The 16,669-nt window shown below is 57.1% G+C and overlaps 2 protein-coding genes across 2 annotated transcripts; one reads left to right on the top strand and one right to left on the bottom strand.

The window, feature by feature from the left end:
* Window positions 1–13,084: 13,084 nt before the first annotated feature.
* On the top strand, window positions 13,085–14,722 carry GCG54_00000242 (Metaxin-like protein; the record flags this gene model as incomplete). Its single annotated transcript, XM_045400383.1, has 2 exons — window positions 13,085–13,238; window positions 13,551–14,722. 2 exons carry the CDS (start codon window positions 13,085–13,087, stop codon window positions 14,720–14,722), a joined length of 1,326 nt encoding a protein of 441 aa, XP_045262034.1.
* Window positions 14,723–15,001: 279 nt separating this feature from the next.
* GCG54_00000241 (Phosphatidylinositol glycan anchor biosynthesis class U protein) lies at window positions 15,002–16,402 on the bottom strand (the record flags this gene model as incomplete). The annotated part of the gene is made up of 3 exons (XM_045400382.1): window positions 15,002–15,860; window positions 15,921–16,188; window positions 16,246–16,402. 3 exons carry the CDS (start codon window positions 16,400–16,402, stop codon window positions 15,002–15,004), a joined length of 1,284 nt encoding a protein of 427 aa, XP_045262033.1.
* Window positions 16,403–16,669: the final 267 nt, after the last annotated feature.

The following is a 16,669-nucleotide window of genomic DNA, read 5'->3' as shown; positions in this document are numbered from 1 at the left end:
GCACGGGTTGTGTAACACAAGAGAGAGTGTGTGTTACACAGCATCCAAGGCAGCAGTCAATCAATCAGCAACGGCACAGCTGGTGAATTGAATTGGGTTTTGCTGGGGCGGGAGGTTCCAGTCAGCCTGGGCTACCACATACACATGGATTGGTGGATGGTTTGACGGCGCGGACATGTCTTTGTTCGGGAGGTCGTTAAGCTTCTGACTGGAACATGTCCCCCCTCGCGAGGCACCCGTGGCCTCCATTACCACGACCGCGCCGGCGACGAACGGGGAGGGCTCCCGAGGGAGGTTGGCTTGATGGGGTGGGTGGGTGTCTGGGAGTCTCGTTTTCGCACCGGTGGGATTTTACACTTTGAGTGACTTTGTGCGAGATGAGGCCAACTCTAAGCCGTCTGGACTCGGATCAACATGGCGTTTTGTTCGTGTGCCTTGTCGAAGAAGGGCGGGCATCGTCTAAAGCGATGCGAAAACTGGGAAATGGGAAATTCCGGTATGCTCTGCGCTGCCTGGAGAGGTGTGGGAGGATACGATGTGGTCGACTAACACGCTCGTCATTGATGACATGTCGTCGTGCGAGAAGGCGACGTCCATCTCACGTTACTATTATGCATGCATGCAAGGCCCTGTCACCAAAAACCTGACGACGTGGAACGTTGCCAATGGGTGTATCTTCGTTCCGCGCAATGCAATGCGTAGGGCAAGACGATCCCAAGGCATAGGATAGGAACCAACCACGGCAAGACTGGCGCTCGGTGTAGCGTCCAAGTCGGGCATCTGCAAGCTCGTGCTCCGCGTCAACGACCGCGCCGGTATCCAAGTTGCCGGGACTGAAACGACACCAGATGTGGAGATGACCCGGCAATATCAGCTACAGTAACAGCGCTGCTGGCACGGCAGAAGGATTTACTACACTACTATCGCGATTGAAGTTTTGGCGTCCAATGCAGCCACCAGCGGGACCATCTAGTGAGGGGAAATTCAATGCTATATGCCTCTCTCCCTTTGTCTGCGCGGGTCGATTTGGGTGTGGCTTGCACCTGCGCGCCTCTTCTCAGTCGGAGCTTGCACGCAAGAAGAAGGTGTCGCGAGGGCGCTTTCCAACGTAAGAAACTCAGTCTCCTCTGCCGCCGCGATGGCGCTGCGCTCCCCCTCTCACACACACGATCTTTCAAAAGACGAACGTGAGGAAGAGCGCGTCGTCCTTTTCCCACTACCGTTGACTCGCCCGGCGCGGGGCTTTCGCGCGGCGCCCATTTCCACAGTCCCAAACAGCTGGGACACAGACAAACACACAAGTCACGTCGCGGCAAGCCATGATCCTCGCAAGAGTGACAGCTGGTGGGGATGATCCGGAGATCTGGGACCGCCGCGGGGGCGCTTCGCTTCGCTCGGCGCTGGCACACCACGCCGCCGCCGCGCCGAAGCATTGTGACTGTCTGTCCAAACGTGAACTGTCCAGGTGCTGCGGGTCGTCCTATGGTTAGACCGTTTTGTTTCACGATTCCGTTTGTACGGTTGGTCTTTTGTTTTGTTATTTTACCTGTCCTTTGCTTGGGGGGGCTATATTCAGGACCAGGCAGGGCTTATCGGGCGTCGTGGTAGCGGCTCAGCCACCACTGCCATCATCACGGTCAATCAAACAACACGATGTTGCAATGAAGCTGCTGACTGCAGTGCACTGCATACATACTTCTTACACGACGGCAGTTTAGACGGTGTTACGGTACCCGGCGGCCGGCTTCGCGACCGGTGGTATGGTTCTTCTTTTGGGCGAGGCACAGCAGCAGCAGCAGTAACACCAACACCGCCGCCGCAGCCGGGAGTTGTTTGGTTCCGTTTCGCTCAAAAGGTCGAGGTGCAGCCGTATCGGCCGGTCGTGACCGTCAGCAATAGGTAGTCAGCATCGGTACCGGATTTCTTCATCCCTCCCCTCCCTCCACCCAGCCCAGCGGCAGGCAGTGTGTGTGTGTGGTGAGCAAGAAAGAATCCGGGCAGATGGGATAACGCGGGAACGGTGCTTTGCGATTTGCTCGTCGCTTGCGGCTTCGCCCCTCGCATGCAGCGACAACGTGGTCATGAGTAATTAAAGAGGGCTGGCTAGGCTGCTGCAACTCTACCTTGCTGCTGCGGCGCAATGCGGGATTACGGACATGGAAGGGAACTTTTTTCCCTCTCTTGCTCTGTTTAGTGTACTCTATTGTGCGTAATTTTTCTTCTTTTGCGTGGTTGATGTAGGGCCAGCTGACCACGACGTGCAGGCTGGGCAAAGGCCGGGGGGTGTGTGCGATTGTCGATTACGACGCTGTGGTGTTGCTGCAGGATGCGATGCGGTATGCATGGCATGGGAAAAGGTGAGTCGTTGTCGATGTGGTTGGTGGTGGTGTTGGTGCTTGTGGTGGTTATGATGAAAAAATTACGGTGAGGCCTTACGGTGGGGGGCAGGTAGAACGAGGGAGGAGGGGGAGGGGCAGTTGAGTGGATGTCAGCCCGCCAACACTCGAGACGGTGTGTCAAGTTCAAACGGTGGGCCGAATGCGGATCTAACCAACCATCTTAGTCACAGGGGGCTGAGAGAGATGATGTTCAAGATCAGCGTCAGTTGCTGATTATCTGCAGCCTACCAATCTGTTGGTTTCAGCTGAGACTTGGACCGGTGAGGAGGGAATTGACTGATCTCCCAAAGAAAGGCGGGAAGAAGAAAGCATGGCGGGCAGACAGGAATAGCTCCTCGGGATGGGGGAGTTCCCGATCCAGCTGGCTCCCTTCACCGAGAGAGGCTGCGCATCAACAACAACCAAAAGGGACACGAAGGGAAAAAGAAATGATTACGGACGAGACAAGCTGAGCGACGTCGCAATCAATGCTTGTTGTTCCCTCGGTGAAGGATGAGAAAGAGAGAGACAGACAGCTGCCTGCAGGCTGAGTGAGACACGGACGCGGGCTGTGGCTCGCTTGTCTTCATTGGTAATAGACCCAGGAACACAAGTACAACATGTGAGACAGGAAACAAGGCTATTGTCCGCCCATCACATTCTGTGTCTTGCCCCACGATCTCTCCCCAGGGCTTACGTCGATGCGACACTCTTTGACCCGAGCCATTGGTATCTCTTGTCGTCAGTGTTCCTCTTTTCTTCTTCTGCTGCTGTGTTTGCCAGCAGGGATTGGGTAGGGTAGGGCGGCTGATCAATCGCATCCTCGATCAACAACAAGGCCCTCTCTTTTCTTTTGTTACTCATCTGCGATGTGACTCGTGATGTGTTGTTCGGTCTCGGTGTGCCGGGCTATTGGAATTCCTTGCTGGACCCCTTGCATTCCCGAGCCTCTTGCTTTGCTCTCCCGCCGCCCAATTAGCCTTTTTTTAGGCTTCGCCTTTTTCTGTTCGCCGCTCAGGGTTCAGGGCTGGATGTCAGTGATGATGATAATTTCCGTTCGGGGGCCCGTCAGGCCACGGGTTCATTGGGAATGGAGTCAGGGAGAAAGCCAGATTGACTGGTTCACGGGTCATGAGTTCAAGGTTTTTTTTTTTTCTCCCCCATTTGCTCCCGCAGGCCGCAGCGGTGTAGCAGGCGGTTGAGCGGTAAGGCAGACAGGCGGGCGGGCTTTAGGCTTAAACCGCCGAGGGCATGAGATGAGCTGCAGCTTGCAGCTCTGTTGCGAAGCGCGGTGAAGAGAGCGGCGCAGGGATGTTCCCTCTGCCTTGGGTTGGGTGAAGTCAATGTCTGAAGATGGGGGCCCCCCGATGAACCAACCGTATTGTAACCTCCGTACGGAGTCCGGAAAATCAAAATAACATTTTTGTGCGAGGGTGTTACACACAAGGGACAAAATTAAACATTGAGGTGGACTTTATGAGCAAGTTTTAGGGGTCCTGCGCGTTCCTGTCTCGGAGCTTCCTGTAACGGTGACAACACACACGAGTTTTGCGACAAGGCTGATGGAGGAGGAATCTAGACTTTGGATGGGCTTGATTAAGCATACCGGTACACGTTAGTCATGGCAACGAAGAAGATTTGCAACTGTAAAATTGCGACGGAGATTTGTGAAAACAGATTGGGATAGTGTACGGAAGAGGAAGAAAAAAAAGTTTGCACAATTTTTTTTCCATGCTTAGCTCGGCTTGGAAAGTGTGAATGAAAATCCGGAAAATGAGGCATCGTGACCAGCCAGCCAGCCCGGCACTGACACCGCTTCTTCTCGGAATCCACTGGAGCAAATGGAAAAGCAGCCACCAGATTCTCACACAGACACTTCATACAGACCCCTGGGGGCCCTGAATTTGGGGGTTGGCTGGGGGGGGCACGATCAACCCAACAAATCCTGGGCTGGCTGGCTTCTTTTTTGGGGCTGGAGACCGCTTGAGATGTGGGAAATTAACAATGATGGAGGCCGCGCAAAAATGGAGATGGGAGGCGGTCGACGAGTTCCACGTATTTTTTCCATGAGAGCTTCCAAACGTTCTATGCAGGGGATTGAGCAAGCAAAGCGGAACCACTCGCATTTGCACGCCCCCTTCCCCTTGCTCCCCTTCTTCAAGGACTCCAGCCTTTTTTGTCCTTTAGCGAGATCCCAATTTCCCCTTCTCCATGTCGAGGAGCTGCTCTTTCACGGTACTGCGGGTCCTGTCGCGATGTTATCAATTTGCTGGTGGTTGATAATCCGAACCCTGGGCGATTTCCTCGGTTCGTTCGCTTCATTATTCCCGATTTCGATGCTGGCGATGAGAAAGTCCCCTTGTTGGCCTGCCCCCATGTGCCCTTGCCCTGCCCTTTCAGCCTGGTCCTGATGCAAGATACGATTTGCTCCCACTCCGAACCCTTGGACGGCGCTTGATGACAGGCAGATTTTCTAATTTGATGATGATGCTCTGCCCGCTATGCGAAGGCCCCCCGGCCAGCCTGGAGTCCTGGAGCATTTCGAAGCTAGCCTGGAGAAAATCGTACGTTGTGAACCCCGGGCCTCAGCTTACTGTGTCTGCGACCCTGGGTAGGCTACCTCAACAACAACAGCAGCCAGGGGGTGGACAGGAGACAGGGCCGCGCAGGCTACAGGCTACAGCAGCTAGCTATCTCGCACCCTGAAGTGAGGCAAGGTCAGCATCAGGCTGGGGGCGCAGCTGTGCAGTAGCGGCAATACGCGGGCGCTGTTGAGGTGAGAAGTGAGGCCCCTGGAGCATATCAAATTTAGCAGCGTCGATGGTTAGGTAGTCTCGAAGGCAACGTTGACGGGCCGATACTCTGGCCTTGTACGACGCGAAGATGCGCGGCCGGAAGACTGCGGCATCTCGGAGGTCAGAGGCCCGCAATGTTGGGAGCCCGGGAATCTTCTGTTTGCAGATATCTGGTGTTTTAGTTGTTGTCAAATATCATAAAGTTTCGCAGAGGTCGAAGAAAGGGCTACGGACGTAACGGACGGCTCGAACGGGGGGCTATGCTATGGACTATCGGCCGGGAAGGACGGGATTGCGCGGGAGTGGCACACATCAACGTCGTCACAGATCGTCTGGTGTATTCTATTCCCTTTGACGATGAGGATTCCGAATTGGTGATTTCAGTTTGGACAATTTTAGGTACGCTCCGGCAGCGACAGGCGGCTCTCAGACACAAGTTTGAATGTCAAATGGCGTACGCGTTTGGTTTGGGAGGGCCTTTTGTCTGAAGTTGCAAAGGTTGAACAGAGTCTATTCAACCTTTTGACAACTAGCCAGGCACCGCTTTGAAGTTTACGGCCGCCCTCCCTCCCTTTCCCTCGGGGGCCTGAAAGGGAAGGGGAGCAGCGGGATGATTCAGCGGAGAGGGAGGGGAGGGTGGTGGTGGTGGTTGTCAGCGCGCATACGTACGCTGTTGGCTCTTACTCTGACACGCACGGCGAGTATTCGTTGTCGTCAACTCAAAAAATTGGCTTCGTGTGCGGCCGTGTTGCCGGTTGATTGATGCATCGTCTGAAGATGGTCGCAGAGAAAGGGGAGCTCTGATCTGACTGTGGGTTGCGTGCTGCTCTGCGCTGCGCTGCTCTGCCGCTGTGTTTGGGGGTGGTGGGTTTGAGCGGTGAAAGGCAAGGTGCTTTACGGGTAAGGTGAGCGTCGCAATCTCCCAGACGGTTTGAGATTGAACCATACGGAGGGGCCGAATCGGTTCTCCTTTCTTCGCCCTACGGATCCGTATGCACGTCGATCTGAACGGTGCGGCGGTACGGAGTACGGCAGCAGCAGCAGGGCAGCGCAGGAGCATGACCATCTGCCGTTTTCTGGAAATATGCTGGAGATGACCGCGAGATTCTGGTGGATACGGTGGTGCCAAGGCCTGGGTTGGTGTGACAGGGGCAACACATGCTCTCGACAGGGGGGACCCCCCTGTGCGCGTGCTTGTTTCATTTCCTTGCGTTGCGGCGGTCAAGCCCCACGGTGACTCTGGCGCTGCGTCACCGCCAGAGGGCAGACGGAGCTTGCGAAATGGGACGAAACGGTACGGTGCCCCGCTGGGGATGAGAGAAAGGAAACGGTTACCTCGACGCGTTGGGTTAGCGTCTGAGTTTCAGCGTTTTGGCACTGACAAGCCCAGCTGAGGTGGCCCCCACCGTCCCGGCGACAGTACCGTAAGGAAGGCACCCTCAGTCCTTCGTACGAGCAAAGATGGGAAAGTGCGGATTACGGGAGGGGCTGACGGAGGCGCCCACCCCCCCAGGCTCAGACTCAGGCACAGGCACACACTCATCACAACACCACCTCCCTACCGTAATGCCAGGCACCGCAAACCGTAAGTTACCGCACACTCCCACCGCGTCCCCGTCCACGTCCACGTCCCAGTCCACGTCCACACCACACCACCCACCCCCACAGCGACCACACACCAGACGGACGCTCGCCCCAGGGCAAGCTTTAAATTTGGCAGTGTCAGTGTCAGGTACAAGGGGCCAAAGTACTGACGTATTTCGTCCCCGACGGTATTTTGCACCAAGAAGCAGAATTCCTTTCTTCACCTTCACTTTAACCACACACCACACACCACACCCCCTTTCTGACCCCTGGACACCCACCGCCCTCGCACCCCCCTCCCCCCGGTCCGCTCCAAGAGAGACACCAGTGCCCGATCCAAGGTCAAGCTGGGCTAACCCTTGCAAGGTTTCTGGCTGTTCCAAAATTGCAGAGTCTCGGACAGCTCGCTCTGCAAACAGGCACCGCCAGCCAAAATGTCCTCCCCATGGCCGCATCCGTAGATACATAAGGCACCCGACTCCCCCCCTAGCATCGTCTGTCGTAGAGTCTCAACCAGATCACCATCGACCATCACCAATTCAGACGACTCTACTCGCAAGCCAAACCAAACCGTTTACTCTACATATAACCCCTCAAGACCTCCCATCTACCAAACAAGACTCTTTGTCTCTCCTCAACGGCTTCTTCGCAACCACCACCACAACAACACCAAGGCTTCACTTAGACAGCCTTACCAACCACAACCACCAACAACCATCACCACCAGCTTTATGGCTTCCTCCGCTCTCGACTTCAACATGCCTGCTCAGCGCCCCTCGCAACTTCCTCCCTGCCCCGGCCCCCCGCCTCAGCGCCCTCTTCCCCCTCTGCCCACCAGAGGTTAAAGAGTTGCCTGGGCGGCGACAGCCTCGCAACCAACCGACAATGACGACTTCTCTTGTCTTTTCGAATACTCAACTAGCTTACTAGAGCAATGAGCCCAACAAACCACCGGTGTCTTCGCAGTCGGACTGTCGGGACTTCCACCCGAACACGTCAGGACATCAATTGCGAACGAACATAACCACCACCTCTTCAACAAGCCGGCCCATTCTGGCAGCCCGCATGGAAAATCAGGATTACCAAACATCTCTTCGGATATGCACGCCATCTCCATGTGCTGGCCATGCATGGTCGACCACCACCTACAACAAAACCCACACCACCTACACCCACTCGGACGGAGGAATTCCAACTTCTCTCTCAGCCGCCTTCGATTTGAACCGCGCCGGACTAATGCAGCCTACCCCTCCCTCGCGAGGGCCAACAGACATCTCTGCATCACGATAACGTCCGCCGCGATTACGAGGTCGCAGCCCGTCTCCTGAGTGGGCAACGCCCTTCTCTACCTTTTCTTCACACCCTCTCTTTCGTGCCGGTCACAGAATCGCTTCTCTTCTACCTTGGCTTCGTCATTGATTGCCTCTGAGCAATATTCCAACCAACTCTCTACTACAACCTTGTACCAACACAACCAAACCACCAACCATTTTTTTAATCAATGACCTACCAACGGAACGAGCGAAGCATCATCACGGGACCAGGATACAACTTGAAACGTCATCCCTCATCATCATCAACATCATGTATCAATAGACTCAGCATTGTAACGGGGCAACTCGGGAGGGAGGGAGTTCACAGAAGCCCCTTTCAGTTTTTATTTCTTTTCCACTTTGTCGTCGCCGATACCCCCCTTCCCTTTCTCAGAGAGACGGATGGATTCGACGGAAAGTAACGAGCGAAAGTTCTTTTTGGGTTTTGCATCAAAAAATCTGGGGGAAAGATTCGGAGTTCTTTCACATTTCTACTACATCAAAGACCACAATCTAGATGAGAGAAAGTTTCATAATACCACACAAATAATTCATTCAAACCACATGACTGCCTTGCCTCCCATTCGCCGCGTGAAGAACATGAGCTCTGACCTCGAAAAGCAAGCAGGAAACCCGTCAGCGTCTGATGTGCCCATGGGGTAAGCAGATGCGGCTCGCTGCTCCGGGGCGACTCGCGAGACTGGGAAGCGAGCCCCCTCGCTGTTGTGAGACAACAGATGGCGCGAGCGAACCATTCGACCCTCATGCCAGATTCCAGACAAGTAGCGTCCCCAGCCTCCGTGCCTACCGCAATGAACACCGGGCCCAGACGCGGGGTTCCTGAATCTCCCAGGGCCGATCAATCAAATCTCGTGTGTTTTCCCCCTCCTCTTCAGTCCCTCAGCCTGCCTGAGCTAACACGCACCTGCAGCATCTTTTTGGGGGTGGTGGTGGCCTGCGGGCTACGGCTACAGAGCTACATGGGGGCCATGCGCATGGTTGCTGGCAACGTCGCAGCGGCCCAATTGGCCGACCGCCATTTTTCTTCTGCTTTGCCTTGCGGTGTTGTTGTTTGATTTCCCTCTCTCGGTCTGTGAGAGCCCTATCTGTAGGTTGCCGACTTTCCTTTGGGTCCCGGGGTTGGGGGGGGAGGAGGGGGACTGGGTTAGGTAGGCCACGCATAACCGACCCGAACCGCACGATCCAAGGTTATCAGCCATCACCCATCGCGCAAGCACGACAGCACGACCGTAACCACGGACAATGACCGTTGCTGTTTATCAGCCATCGGCTCTGGGGGGCAGCAAGCCAGGTTTAGGACCGGGGGAAGGAAAGGGCGCGCAACATCTCCACACGACGGCTTGATTTCCGCGACTTACTTACTCGTCGCAGACGCCAACTTTCGGATCACAATCACATTGCGGGCTGTCATGGTTCATACATGACGATTCACGGTGTGGTGCTGCTGCTCCACGGACAATCTGGCGTGTTTACGGAAAAGAAGAGCAGAGTGGCAGAGCGGCAGACCGGGTAGCGCCATGCGTCATCGTCAACTTGATACCGCCGGTCTGGCGAATCGATACCGAGGGGGGTGCAAGTGCGTGCGTGTGCGGTGTGCGGCGTGTGTGGGTAAAAGGGAAGATCATCTGAGATCTTTACCCGTCCTCGGTCCTCCTCCCTCGCGACGTTCACAGAAAAAAACCTCGGGCAGGAGATGGAGACGCAGAGAGAGTGTGTGGTTGCGCCAACGGCGTGAAAGCGCAAGCAAGCAGGCAAGGGTGGGTTGGACGGGGGAGGGATTTGGGAGAGCGGGTAGGGCGCATGACGGGCAGAGCCGTATCGACAAGCAAAGCGGGTAGTATTGGGATGGATTTGGCATTTGCCGCGGGCCCTTTTTTTCCCTTTTTCCTTTGCGTGCTCACTCGAATTCTCTCACAGCAGATTTTCGGCGAGGCGGCGAGGGCACGTTGGCATCGTGCTCATCTCGCGTAAGCAAGGGTTTTTGCAGGGCACGCCAGACAAACACCACACATGTTCGTACACATTGGGAGAGGGGGGCCGGGCCGGGAGGGACAGAACAGGTTGGCGATTTGCCGGGGGTGGATGTTGCTGTTGCTGCGGTTGTGGTGTTGTTCCCCTCGGCTTTGGGCAGCATGCGGGCGGCGACAAGGCCCGCGATGCGCGGCTGTTGGATTTAATGGTTTTCTCGGTGGGTGCGTGATGCAGGTTGGTATCGTCGGGGGCTTGATGAGTTTCCGTCGCCTCCGAGATTCCGTTTGCGATTTTTAATCATTTATTTTTTTTTGCCCTTCCGGTGTTGGAACTTGGTGTGTGCCCACACTCGCTGCCCAGGCCGAGCTGAAGAGCAACACACACCGCAACCGCTCATTGTGTAGCAATTACAACACTCTCCGTTATCGTTACCTTGCCTTGCCTTGGCCATGGCCTTGCCCACACCCCCAGCTGAAGAAAGCCCCCAAACGACCCAAAAGGGAACAGGAAGAAGAAAAAAATAAAGGACCCCACGATGCGCATGTAACCAGCATCACTCTCGCCAAATCTTTCGGCGCGGTTCTTCTCCCCCTCCTCCACCTTAGTTCTCCGTTTCGATGGGTGTAGGCTTAACAACCTACTGAAGAAAAGGACCCCAATGATCCCTTGTTTCTTTTTGTTTTGCTGCACTTTACCATTTCGGTGTCCGTCGGTGAGGATTGAGGCTCAGAGGGAGCCAAAACGGACAGACGAAACGCATCTAGAGGGCAAATGGGCAAAAAAGGGGAATAGCCCAAGGGATGAGGGAGTCAAGTCTCACACACGCCCCCATCAAATTTGGACCCCTAAATTGCTAGTGTTGCTAAAGTGGTCGGCTCAGGTACACAGACGTGTCTTGTCGACGCCGTCGTCTGTCGTTTAGAGAAAGGGTCTCTTTCCCTCTTTTCCCCCGTAACGGCGCATAGGAGCTAGGAGCTAAGCCCGGAGCGAGAAAAAAAAGGGAGACGAATAGCATGACGGTGAAATTAAATTGCGGCTTCAGCAGAGGGAGAGTGCAGTGCAGTAGCATGCATACACGCAGCAATAGCTGCATTGGTGGGCTCCGTTTTTTTATTCTTCAACTCGCTGTGCCGCGCCGTCGCCGCCGCCCGGGACGGAGCCGCCGTGGGCGGAACCCGTCAACGTGGTGCGGCAACGCGCAAGGAGTCGTGGACGTGGATTGATGGGATGGGATGGGAAGGGATCCACCCGCCACGATGCGAAGGTGCAAGTAGTGTATCTATAGTGCATTCGTAGCTGTTTAGTAGAGCTCAGCTGTCGTCGTCGTCGTCGTCGTCGTCCAAAACGTTATTTACCCCCTTTCTTGATTTATCCCCCTATCTATTGCCGCCCGTTGTTAGCAACATGGCGTGTACGTCGTAATCTAAATCGGGGGGCCGCCACGAACGGCTGTGCGAGCGAGGCTTCAAAATCCCGTCTAGTCGGTTACCTATACTACGGGACGAGTTAAAGAACCATCTCTCCCTTTCGTGAGGTGGGCGCGCGAGAGAGAGGAAACGGGGGCAGTGGCTTAGTTGGCACAGCTAAGGACTGTCGTTTATCTGTATCCACGCCCAGAGACGGGTGAGACGAGTCCAATTGAGCCTGTTCAATTGAGGTTCATCCCTCTCTCTCTCCCTTGTCTCCGGGCCATCAAAGTGACACCTTTGATCGGTGCTTCCCCAGAAAGGGTAACCAGATTGATTAAGCCGCTACCCGTGGAGAAGATTCCGCGACCAACAGCTGCTGTATCGAAGACCCCCCACTTGACGAGCCGTGTGTTTGAATCTGTGTGAAACAGGGGCGGTGTTCTTCAACGTTGCCTCTGCGCGGGTGGCGTGGCGTCGTCAAATCTGTTCTTCTCCCCCGTTTGTTCGTTTCTAGTGCGTCTGAAATTCAGACGGAATTAGATTGCATGCTGCTGTCGTGGTTCCTGGCGCCAGTGGCGAAAAGCTCTGGGCGTGTGCAACGCGTACTACCATGCATCAACAAAGTCTTTAATCTCCTGGAGACTTTCTGGGTTCTTTGAAATGGAAGCAGAGCGTTTAGGTCAAACTTCCTAAAGAGTCCGCCGTTTATGCAGGAACGGAAAACGTTGTCGGTTCATCGAGGGCGGGATGCGCGCCCGTCAATGGACTCAACGTGGCCCGATGATCTTGCCGTTCTGAAAGCGTCGCCACGACCGGCGTGTTTTGGACTTCATTAGAGAGGAAGGCCTCTTTTTCCGCCCCTTCCCTTGACGTTTGAACCGGATCGTCAGGGGTGTGGTGCGGTTGCTTGAGTGTAAGGTAATGTAGGTTGCGTTGCAGATGGCAGCAGGTCTGTCCAAATACGGAAAGCCGTTCTTTTTCCCACTCTCCAGTGTCTCTTGCTGGGTTCCACCACGACCACGACCCCCGTCTGATCAACCCGACGAACCGAGAAAGCAAAGCAAGATCTGCCTGTTGGCGGCAACCTTATCGCCTTATCGTCACGTGCCTCATTCCTCGTGGAGCGCTCGCAACCTCACGTTTCGTTCGAAGCTCGGACAGGGGTGATCATCGGCGCCTGCTGCGTCAGCGGATGGACGAAGACGTGAAGGACCCTGTTTTCCTGTCGCGCCCATCGTAAACGTCACGATCATCGTTGAAGGAAGTCCGTGTTCTATCGACGGCGTGCCGAAACGCTGGATCATTCGAAACAAGCGCTGATCTGCCATTCGTCTCGTCAGAGTAAGTGCCTGACTGTTGACTCATCCGGCAAGCTTTGACGCCTCCATCGTCAATTCACCGTCATTCTCGAGCCCAATCATTTCCTCCCTGGCGCTTAGGACACTACGTTCTCTGGTGATCAGGGTCTCGAGGGAGCACCAGTCAGCGTGAATCGGATACCTGGAATTAAGCGCTCGGCCGGTGCATTCCCCTGGTAGTGGCCCCCGTCACTCATTCATTCTCACGGCTCACTCACGCACACGCGCTTCACGTCACTCACACACACCATCACGATGGAGCCTCTAGAACTCCACGTCTGGGGCCCGGCTTTCGGTCTGCCCTCCGTCGACGCCGAGTGCCTCGCCGCCATCGCATACCTTCACACCGCTCTCCCAAGCTCCGAATGGCGTCTTGTCCCGAGCAACGACCCTGCCGTCGACACATCAAGTAAGTGACAAGTGACGCTTGTATCTCACTTACACCAACACCCTCCTACCCTGACTCACAAACGTCTGCGTCACACTTCCCTTCCACGCCCCCTTCATCCCACGCTTTTCACTCTCACCCCTCTACCCTCACGAGGCCAAGTCCCCTCACCAGCGGAGCCTCACGAGGCTTACACCGTTGAACCCACGCGACCTCGTGTCCACAATAGCCCTGCAGACAAAGAACCCCAAACAACTGCCCATCCCCAGACAAAGAAAAACAGGCACCACGCAAACAATGCAGAAAGGAAACAACACGAAACGAAACGGCCAGAAGCTAACGGCCGCCCTCTAGACCGCCTGCCGGCCCTCCACGCAAACGGCGTCTGGGTGACGGGCTACGCCTCCATCGTATCACACCTGCGCACCACTCACTCCCTCGACCTCGACTCCCGCCTGACGCCGTCCGAGCGCGCCGACGCCCTCGCCCTCGCCGCCCACGTCGACGCACACCTCGCGCCCCTGCTTGACGCCTACCTCTACGCCGACCACGACAACTGGGCCGCCGTCACGCGCCCCGCCCTCAGCCAGATCCTCGGGTTCCCCCTGAGCTGGACCGTTCCGGTCTTGCTCCGCCAAGGGGCCGAGGCGCGTAGCGCCCACCTCGGGTTCGGCAGCCTCGGGGAGGACGACGACGATGACGCTGCTGCTGACGGAGACGTCAAGGCCGGGCAGGGCACGCTAGACCGTGCGATGAAGCACCTCCCCGTGAGCGGGCAGAAGAGCGTCATGGAGGAGATGAGGGCGCGCACGGCGAGGGGGATCAGGCTGCACGCCGTCACCGTCGACGCGCTCGCCCCGCTGGAGGAGCAGCGGGCGAAAGGGGAGCGCACCAGGGGTGAGAAGATGCGCTTCTTCGGCGGTGACGCCCCTACATCTCTCGACTGCCTCGTCTTCGGGCACCTCGTGCTCGTGCAAGCCGCCGCCGCCGCCCCGGAGGCCTGGCTCCTCTCCATCTTCGCGAAGAAGTTCCCCCACCTGAACGAGATGGTCCACTGCGTCCGCGACGAATGCCTCCCCCGCGCCCGCGCCCTCCCCTGGGCCCCCGCCCCTCCGTCGGCCCTCCGCACCGCCGCGCGGCTGCTCGACACCGTCGTCCAGCACACGCCGAACCTCGGCGAGTTCTACCTCGGCGAGTGGCGCCGCCGCGCGGAGACGAAGGCCGCGGGCGTCGCGGACAGGAGGACCGTTGCGCTTGCGGGCGGGGTGCTGGCCGCGGGGACGGCGATCGCGTACGGGGTCTGGACGTACCGCAGTCTGCCGCCGTGGGGCGCGCGGACGATGTCGTGGGATGCGGAGAAGGGCGGCCTGCGGCGGTTCGGGGAGCTGGGCGCCATGTTGGACTTCTCGTTTGGGCTTGCGGATGCGCCGAGGGCGAGTGCCGCTGCGGGATGGGGAGGCGGGGATGAGCATAGGGTGGTTGAGCAGGAGCTGAGTGTCGATTAAGACATGGTATGGTTATGGATGGATTCAGGTTCGGCTAGGTCACAGTAAGGCCCAGCAAAAGGGCATAAAACGCAACTCAAAAGTACGATGAAGGACACGAGTGCAGAGGCATAACGAGTCTCATGATATAAAACTGTATAATGCTGTCTCGATTATTTTGGACATGTCATCGTTCCCGTCCGTGAACCGGCCTTTTAATGCTACCAATGCAGTCCCAGAAAACCATCGTACACATGTATCTCTAACAGGAGGACATCAAAGGAAGTCCACTCTTACAGCCTAGATCTGCCGAATCTCCTTGCCCACCATGTCGGGCCGCTCCACCTCCCACTCGTCACGCAGCACCGCAAACGTCAGGTCGCTGACGAGCAGACTCTGGCCAAGACTCCAGACGAGCGTGATGGCGTAGAAGAAATTCGCGTTGCCGCTGCCGGCGTAGATCCACAGGTGGTAGAAGGCCGGGCCGAGGAAGGAGGCGTACATGATTGTCGCGGCGCCGACGAAGGTGTACCGCATGAGGGGGAAGATGTGGCGGAACAGCGGCAGCATCGCGAGGAAGAGGCTCGTGTCGGCGATGGAGGGGTAGGGCTTGAAGATGGCGAAGATGCCCAGCAGGAGGGTGAGGACGACGAGGGGCTGGGAGCGGATGCGGATGGTCAGGGGCAGGACGTAGCTGGAGAGGTGGAGCCAGAAGACGGCGAGGAAGAAGGAGCGGAAGGAGTCGAACATCTCGATGAAGAAGTACCACCACAGGCCGACGTTGGGGGTCAGGTCGTTGAGGGTGAGCTGCGCGCCGTAGGTGCTGGAGAGGAACTCCCAGGAGGCGCCGGTGAGGAGGAAGGACATGAGGAAGAGGGCGGCGAGGACGGCGGCGACGACGCCCGTGTTTGCGAGGGCGAAGTGCGAGGTCGAGGCGATCCGGCGGGAGGGGTCCTGGCGGTCGTAGGCGAGGAGGAGCAGCGGCGGGAGGAGGAGGAGGGGGTACATTGAGAGGTAGGTCGCGAAGGAGAGGGCGACCATTGCGCCGAGAGGGGCGCCGGAGATGGCTTTCGCGATGGCGTGGAGGATTGCGCAGGTTGAGAAGATGGAGGTGGAGCGGCCGATGCAGGTTGCTATCGTGAAGGGGTTGAAGAGGTAGCTGGAGGGAGAATGGTCAGCGGGGAGGGCTGGTGGGAGGGGATAGGGGGGTTTGGCTTACAGTGATGCGACGACGAGGCCGCTCCACCTCTTGCCGCGGCGAGGAGAGGTGAAGAGACGTGAGGTCCCGGCCTCGCCTGAGTCTGCAATCTTGGAGAGGGCATCGGCGCTCAGGATGTCGAAGAGGATGTAGAGGACGTAGGTGAAGATCGGGAAGGACTTCGGGTCCGGGAGGAGGGAGAAGAGGGGGAGGAAGAGGGGCGCTTGGTGGTAGACGCCGCCGTCGTACGGGGAGACGTTGTGGTTGTAGAGGAAGAGGCCTTCTTGAACTGTGCGTAGGGAAATGTCAGCGAGTGAAGTATAGACATAGACTGAGGAGAACTTACGTCTCTTGAAGCTCGTCACGGGAGTCGAGATCTCGACGCGGCCGGTCAGCAAGTCAGGCAGACCGGGGAACGCAACGAACAGCAGCAGGCGCAGCGCAGCTGCTGCGGCGTAGACGCCCGTCTTGTTGCCTCCCTGATTCATTGTGCCGGCGGTCATTGTTCAGTCCATGACCCGGAGAGAGGCGGAAGGGCGGTGGAAGAGAGGGGCCGAGGGGGTATTGCGCGAAGTGACGATGCGGCGGCGCGCGGAGCTTGAGGTTCGCGGATGACAAGCCGAGCGGGAGCTGTGAGTCGGGATGGACAATTGGATGGGACGGGGATGACACCTGGCTGGTCCGGGGCGCTGGTCCGCTGCGCGCTCAGCGAATGACGGCCTCGGTTTCAGCGCGGTCGCCATGGTATTAGTGGGTTGAACCCTTGGAGC

This window comes from Colletotrichum gloeosporioides (assembly GCF_011800055.1).
Source record: "Colletotrichum gloeosporioides strain Lc1 chromosome Unknown consensus_59, whole genome shotgun sequence".
Classification (NCBI taxonomy): Eukaryota; Fungi; Ascomycota; class Sordariomycetes; order Glomerellales; family Glomerellaceae; genus Colletotrichum; species Colletotrichum gloeosporioides.
This window is presented reverse-complemented; position numbering and strand designations above follow the sequence as displayed.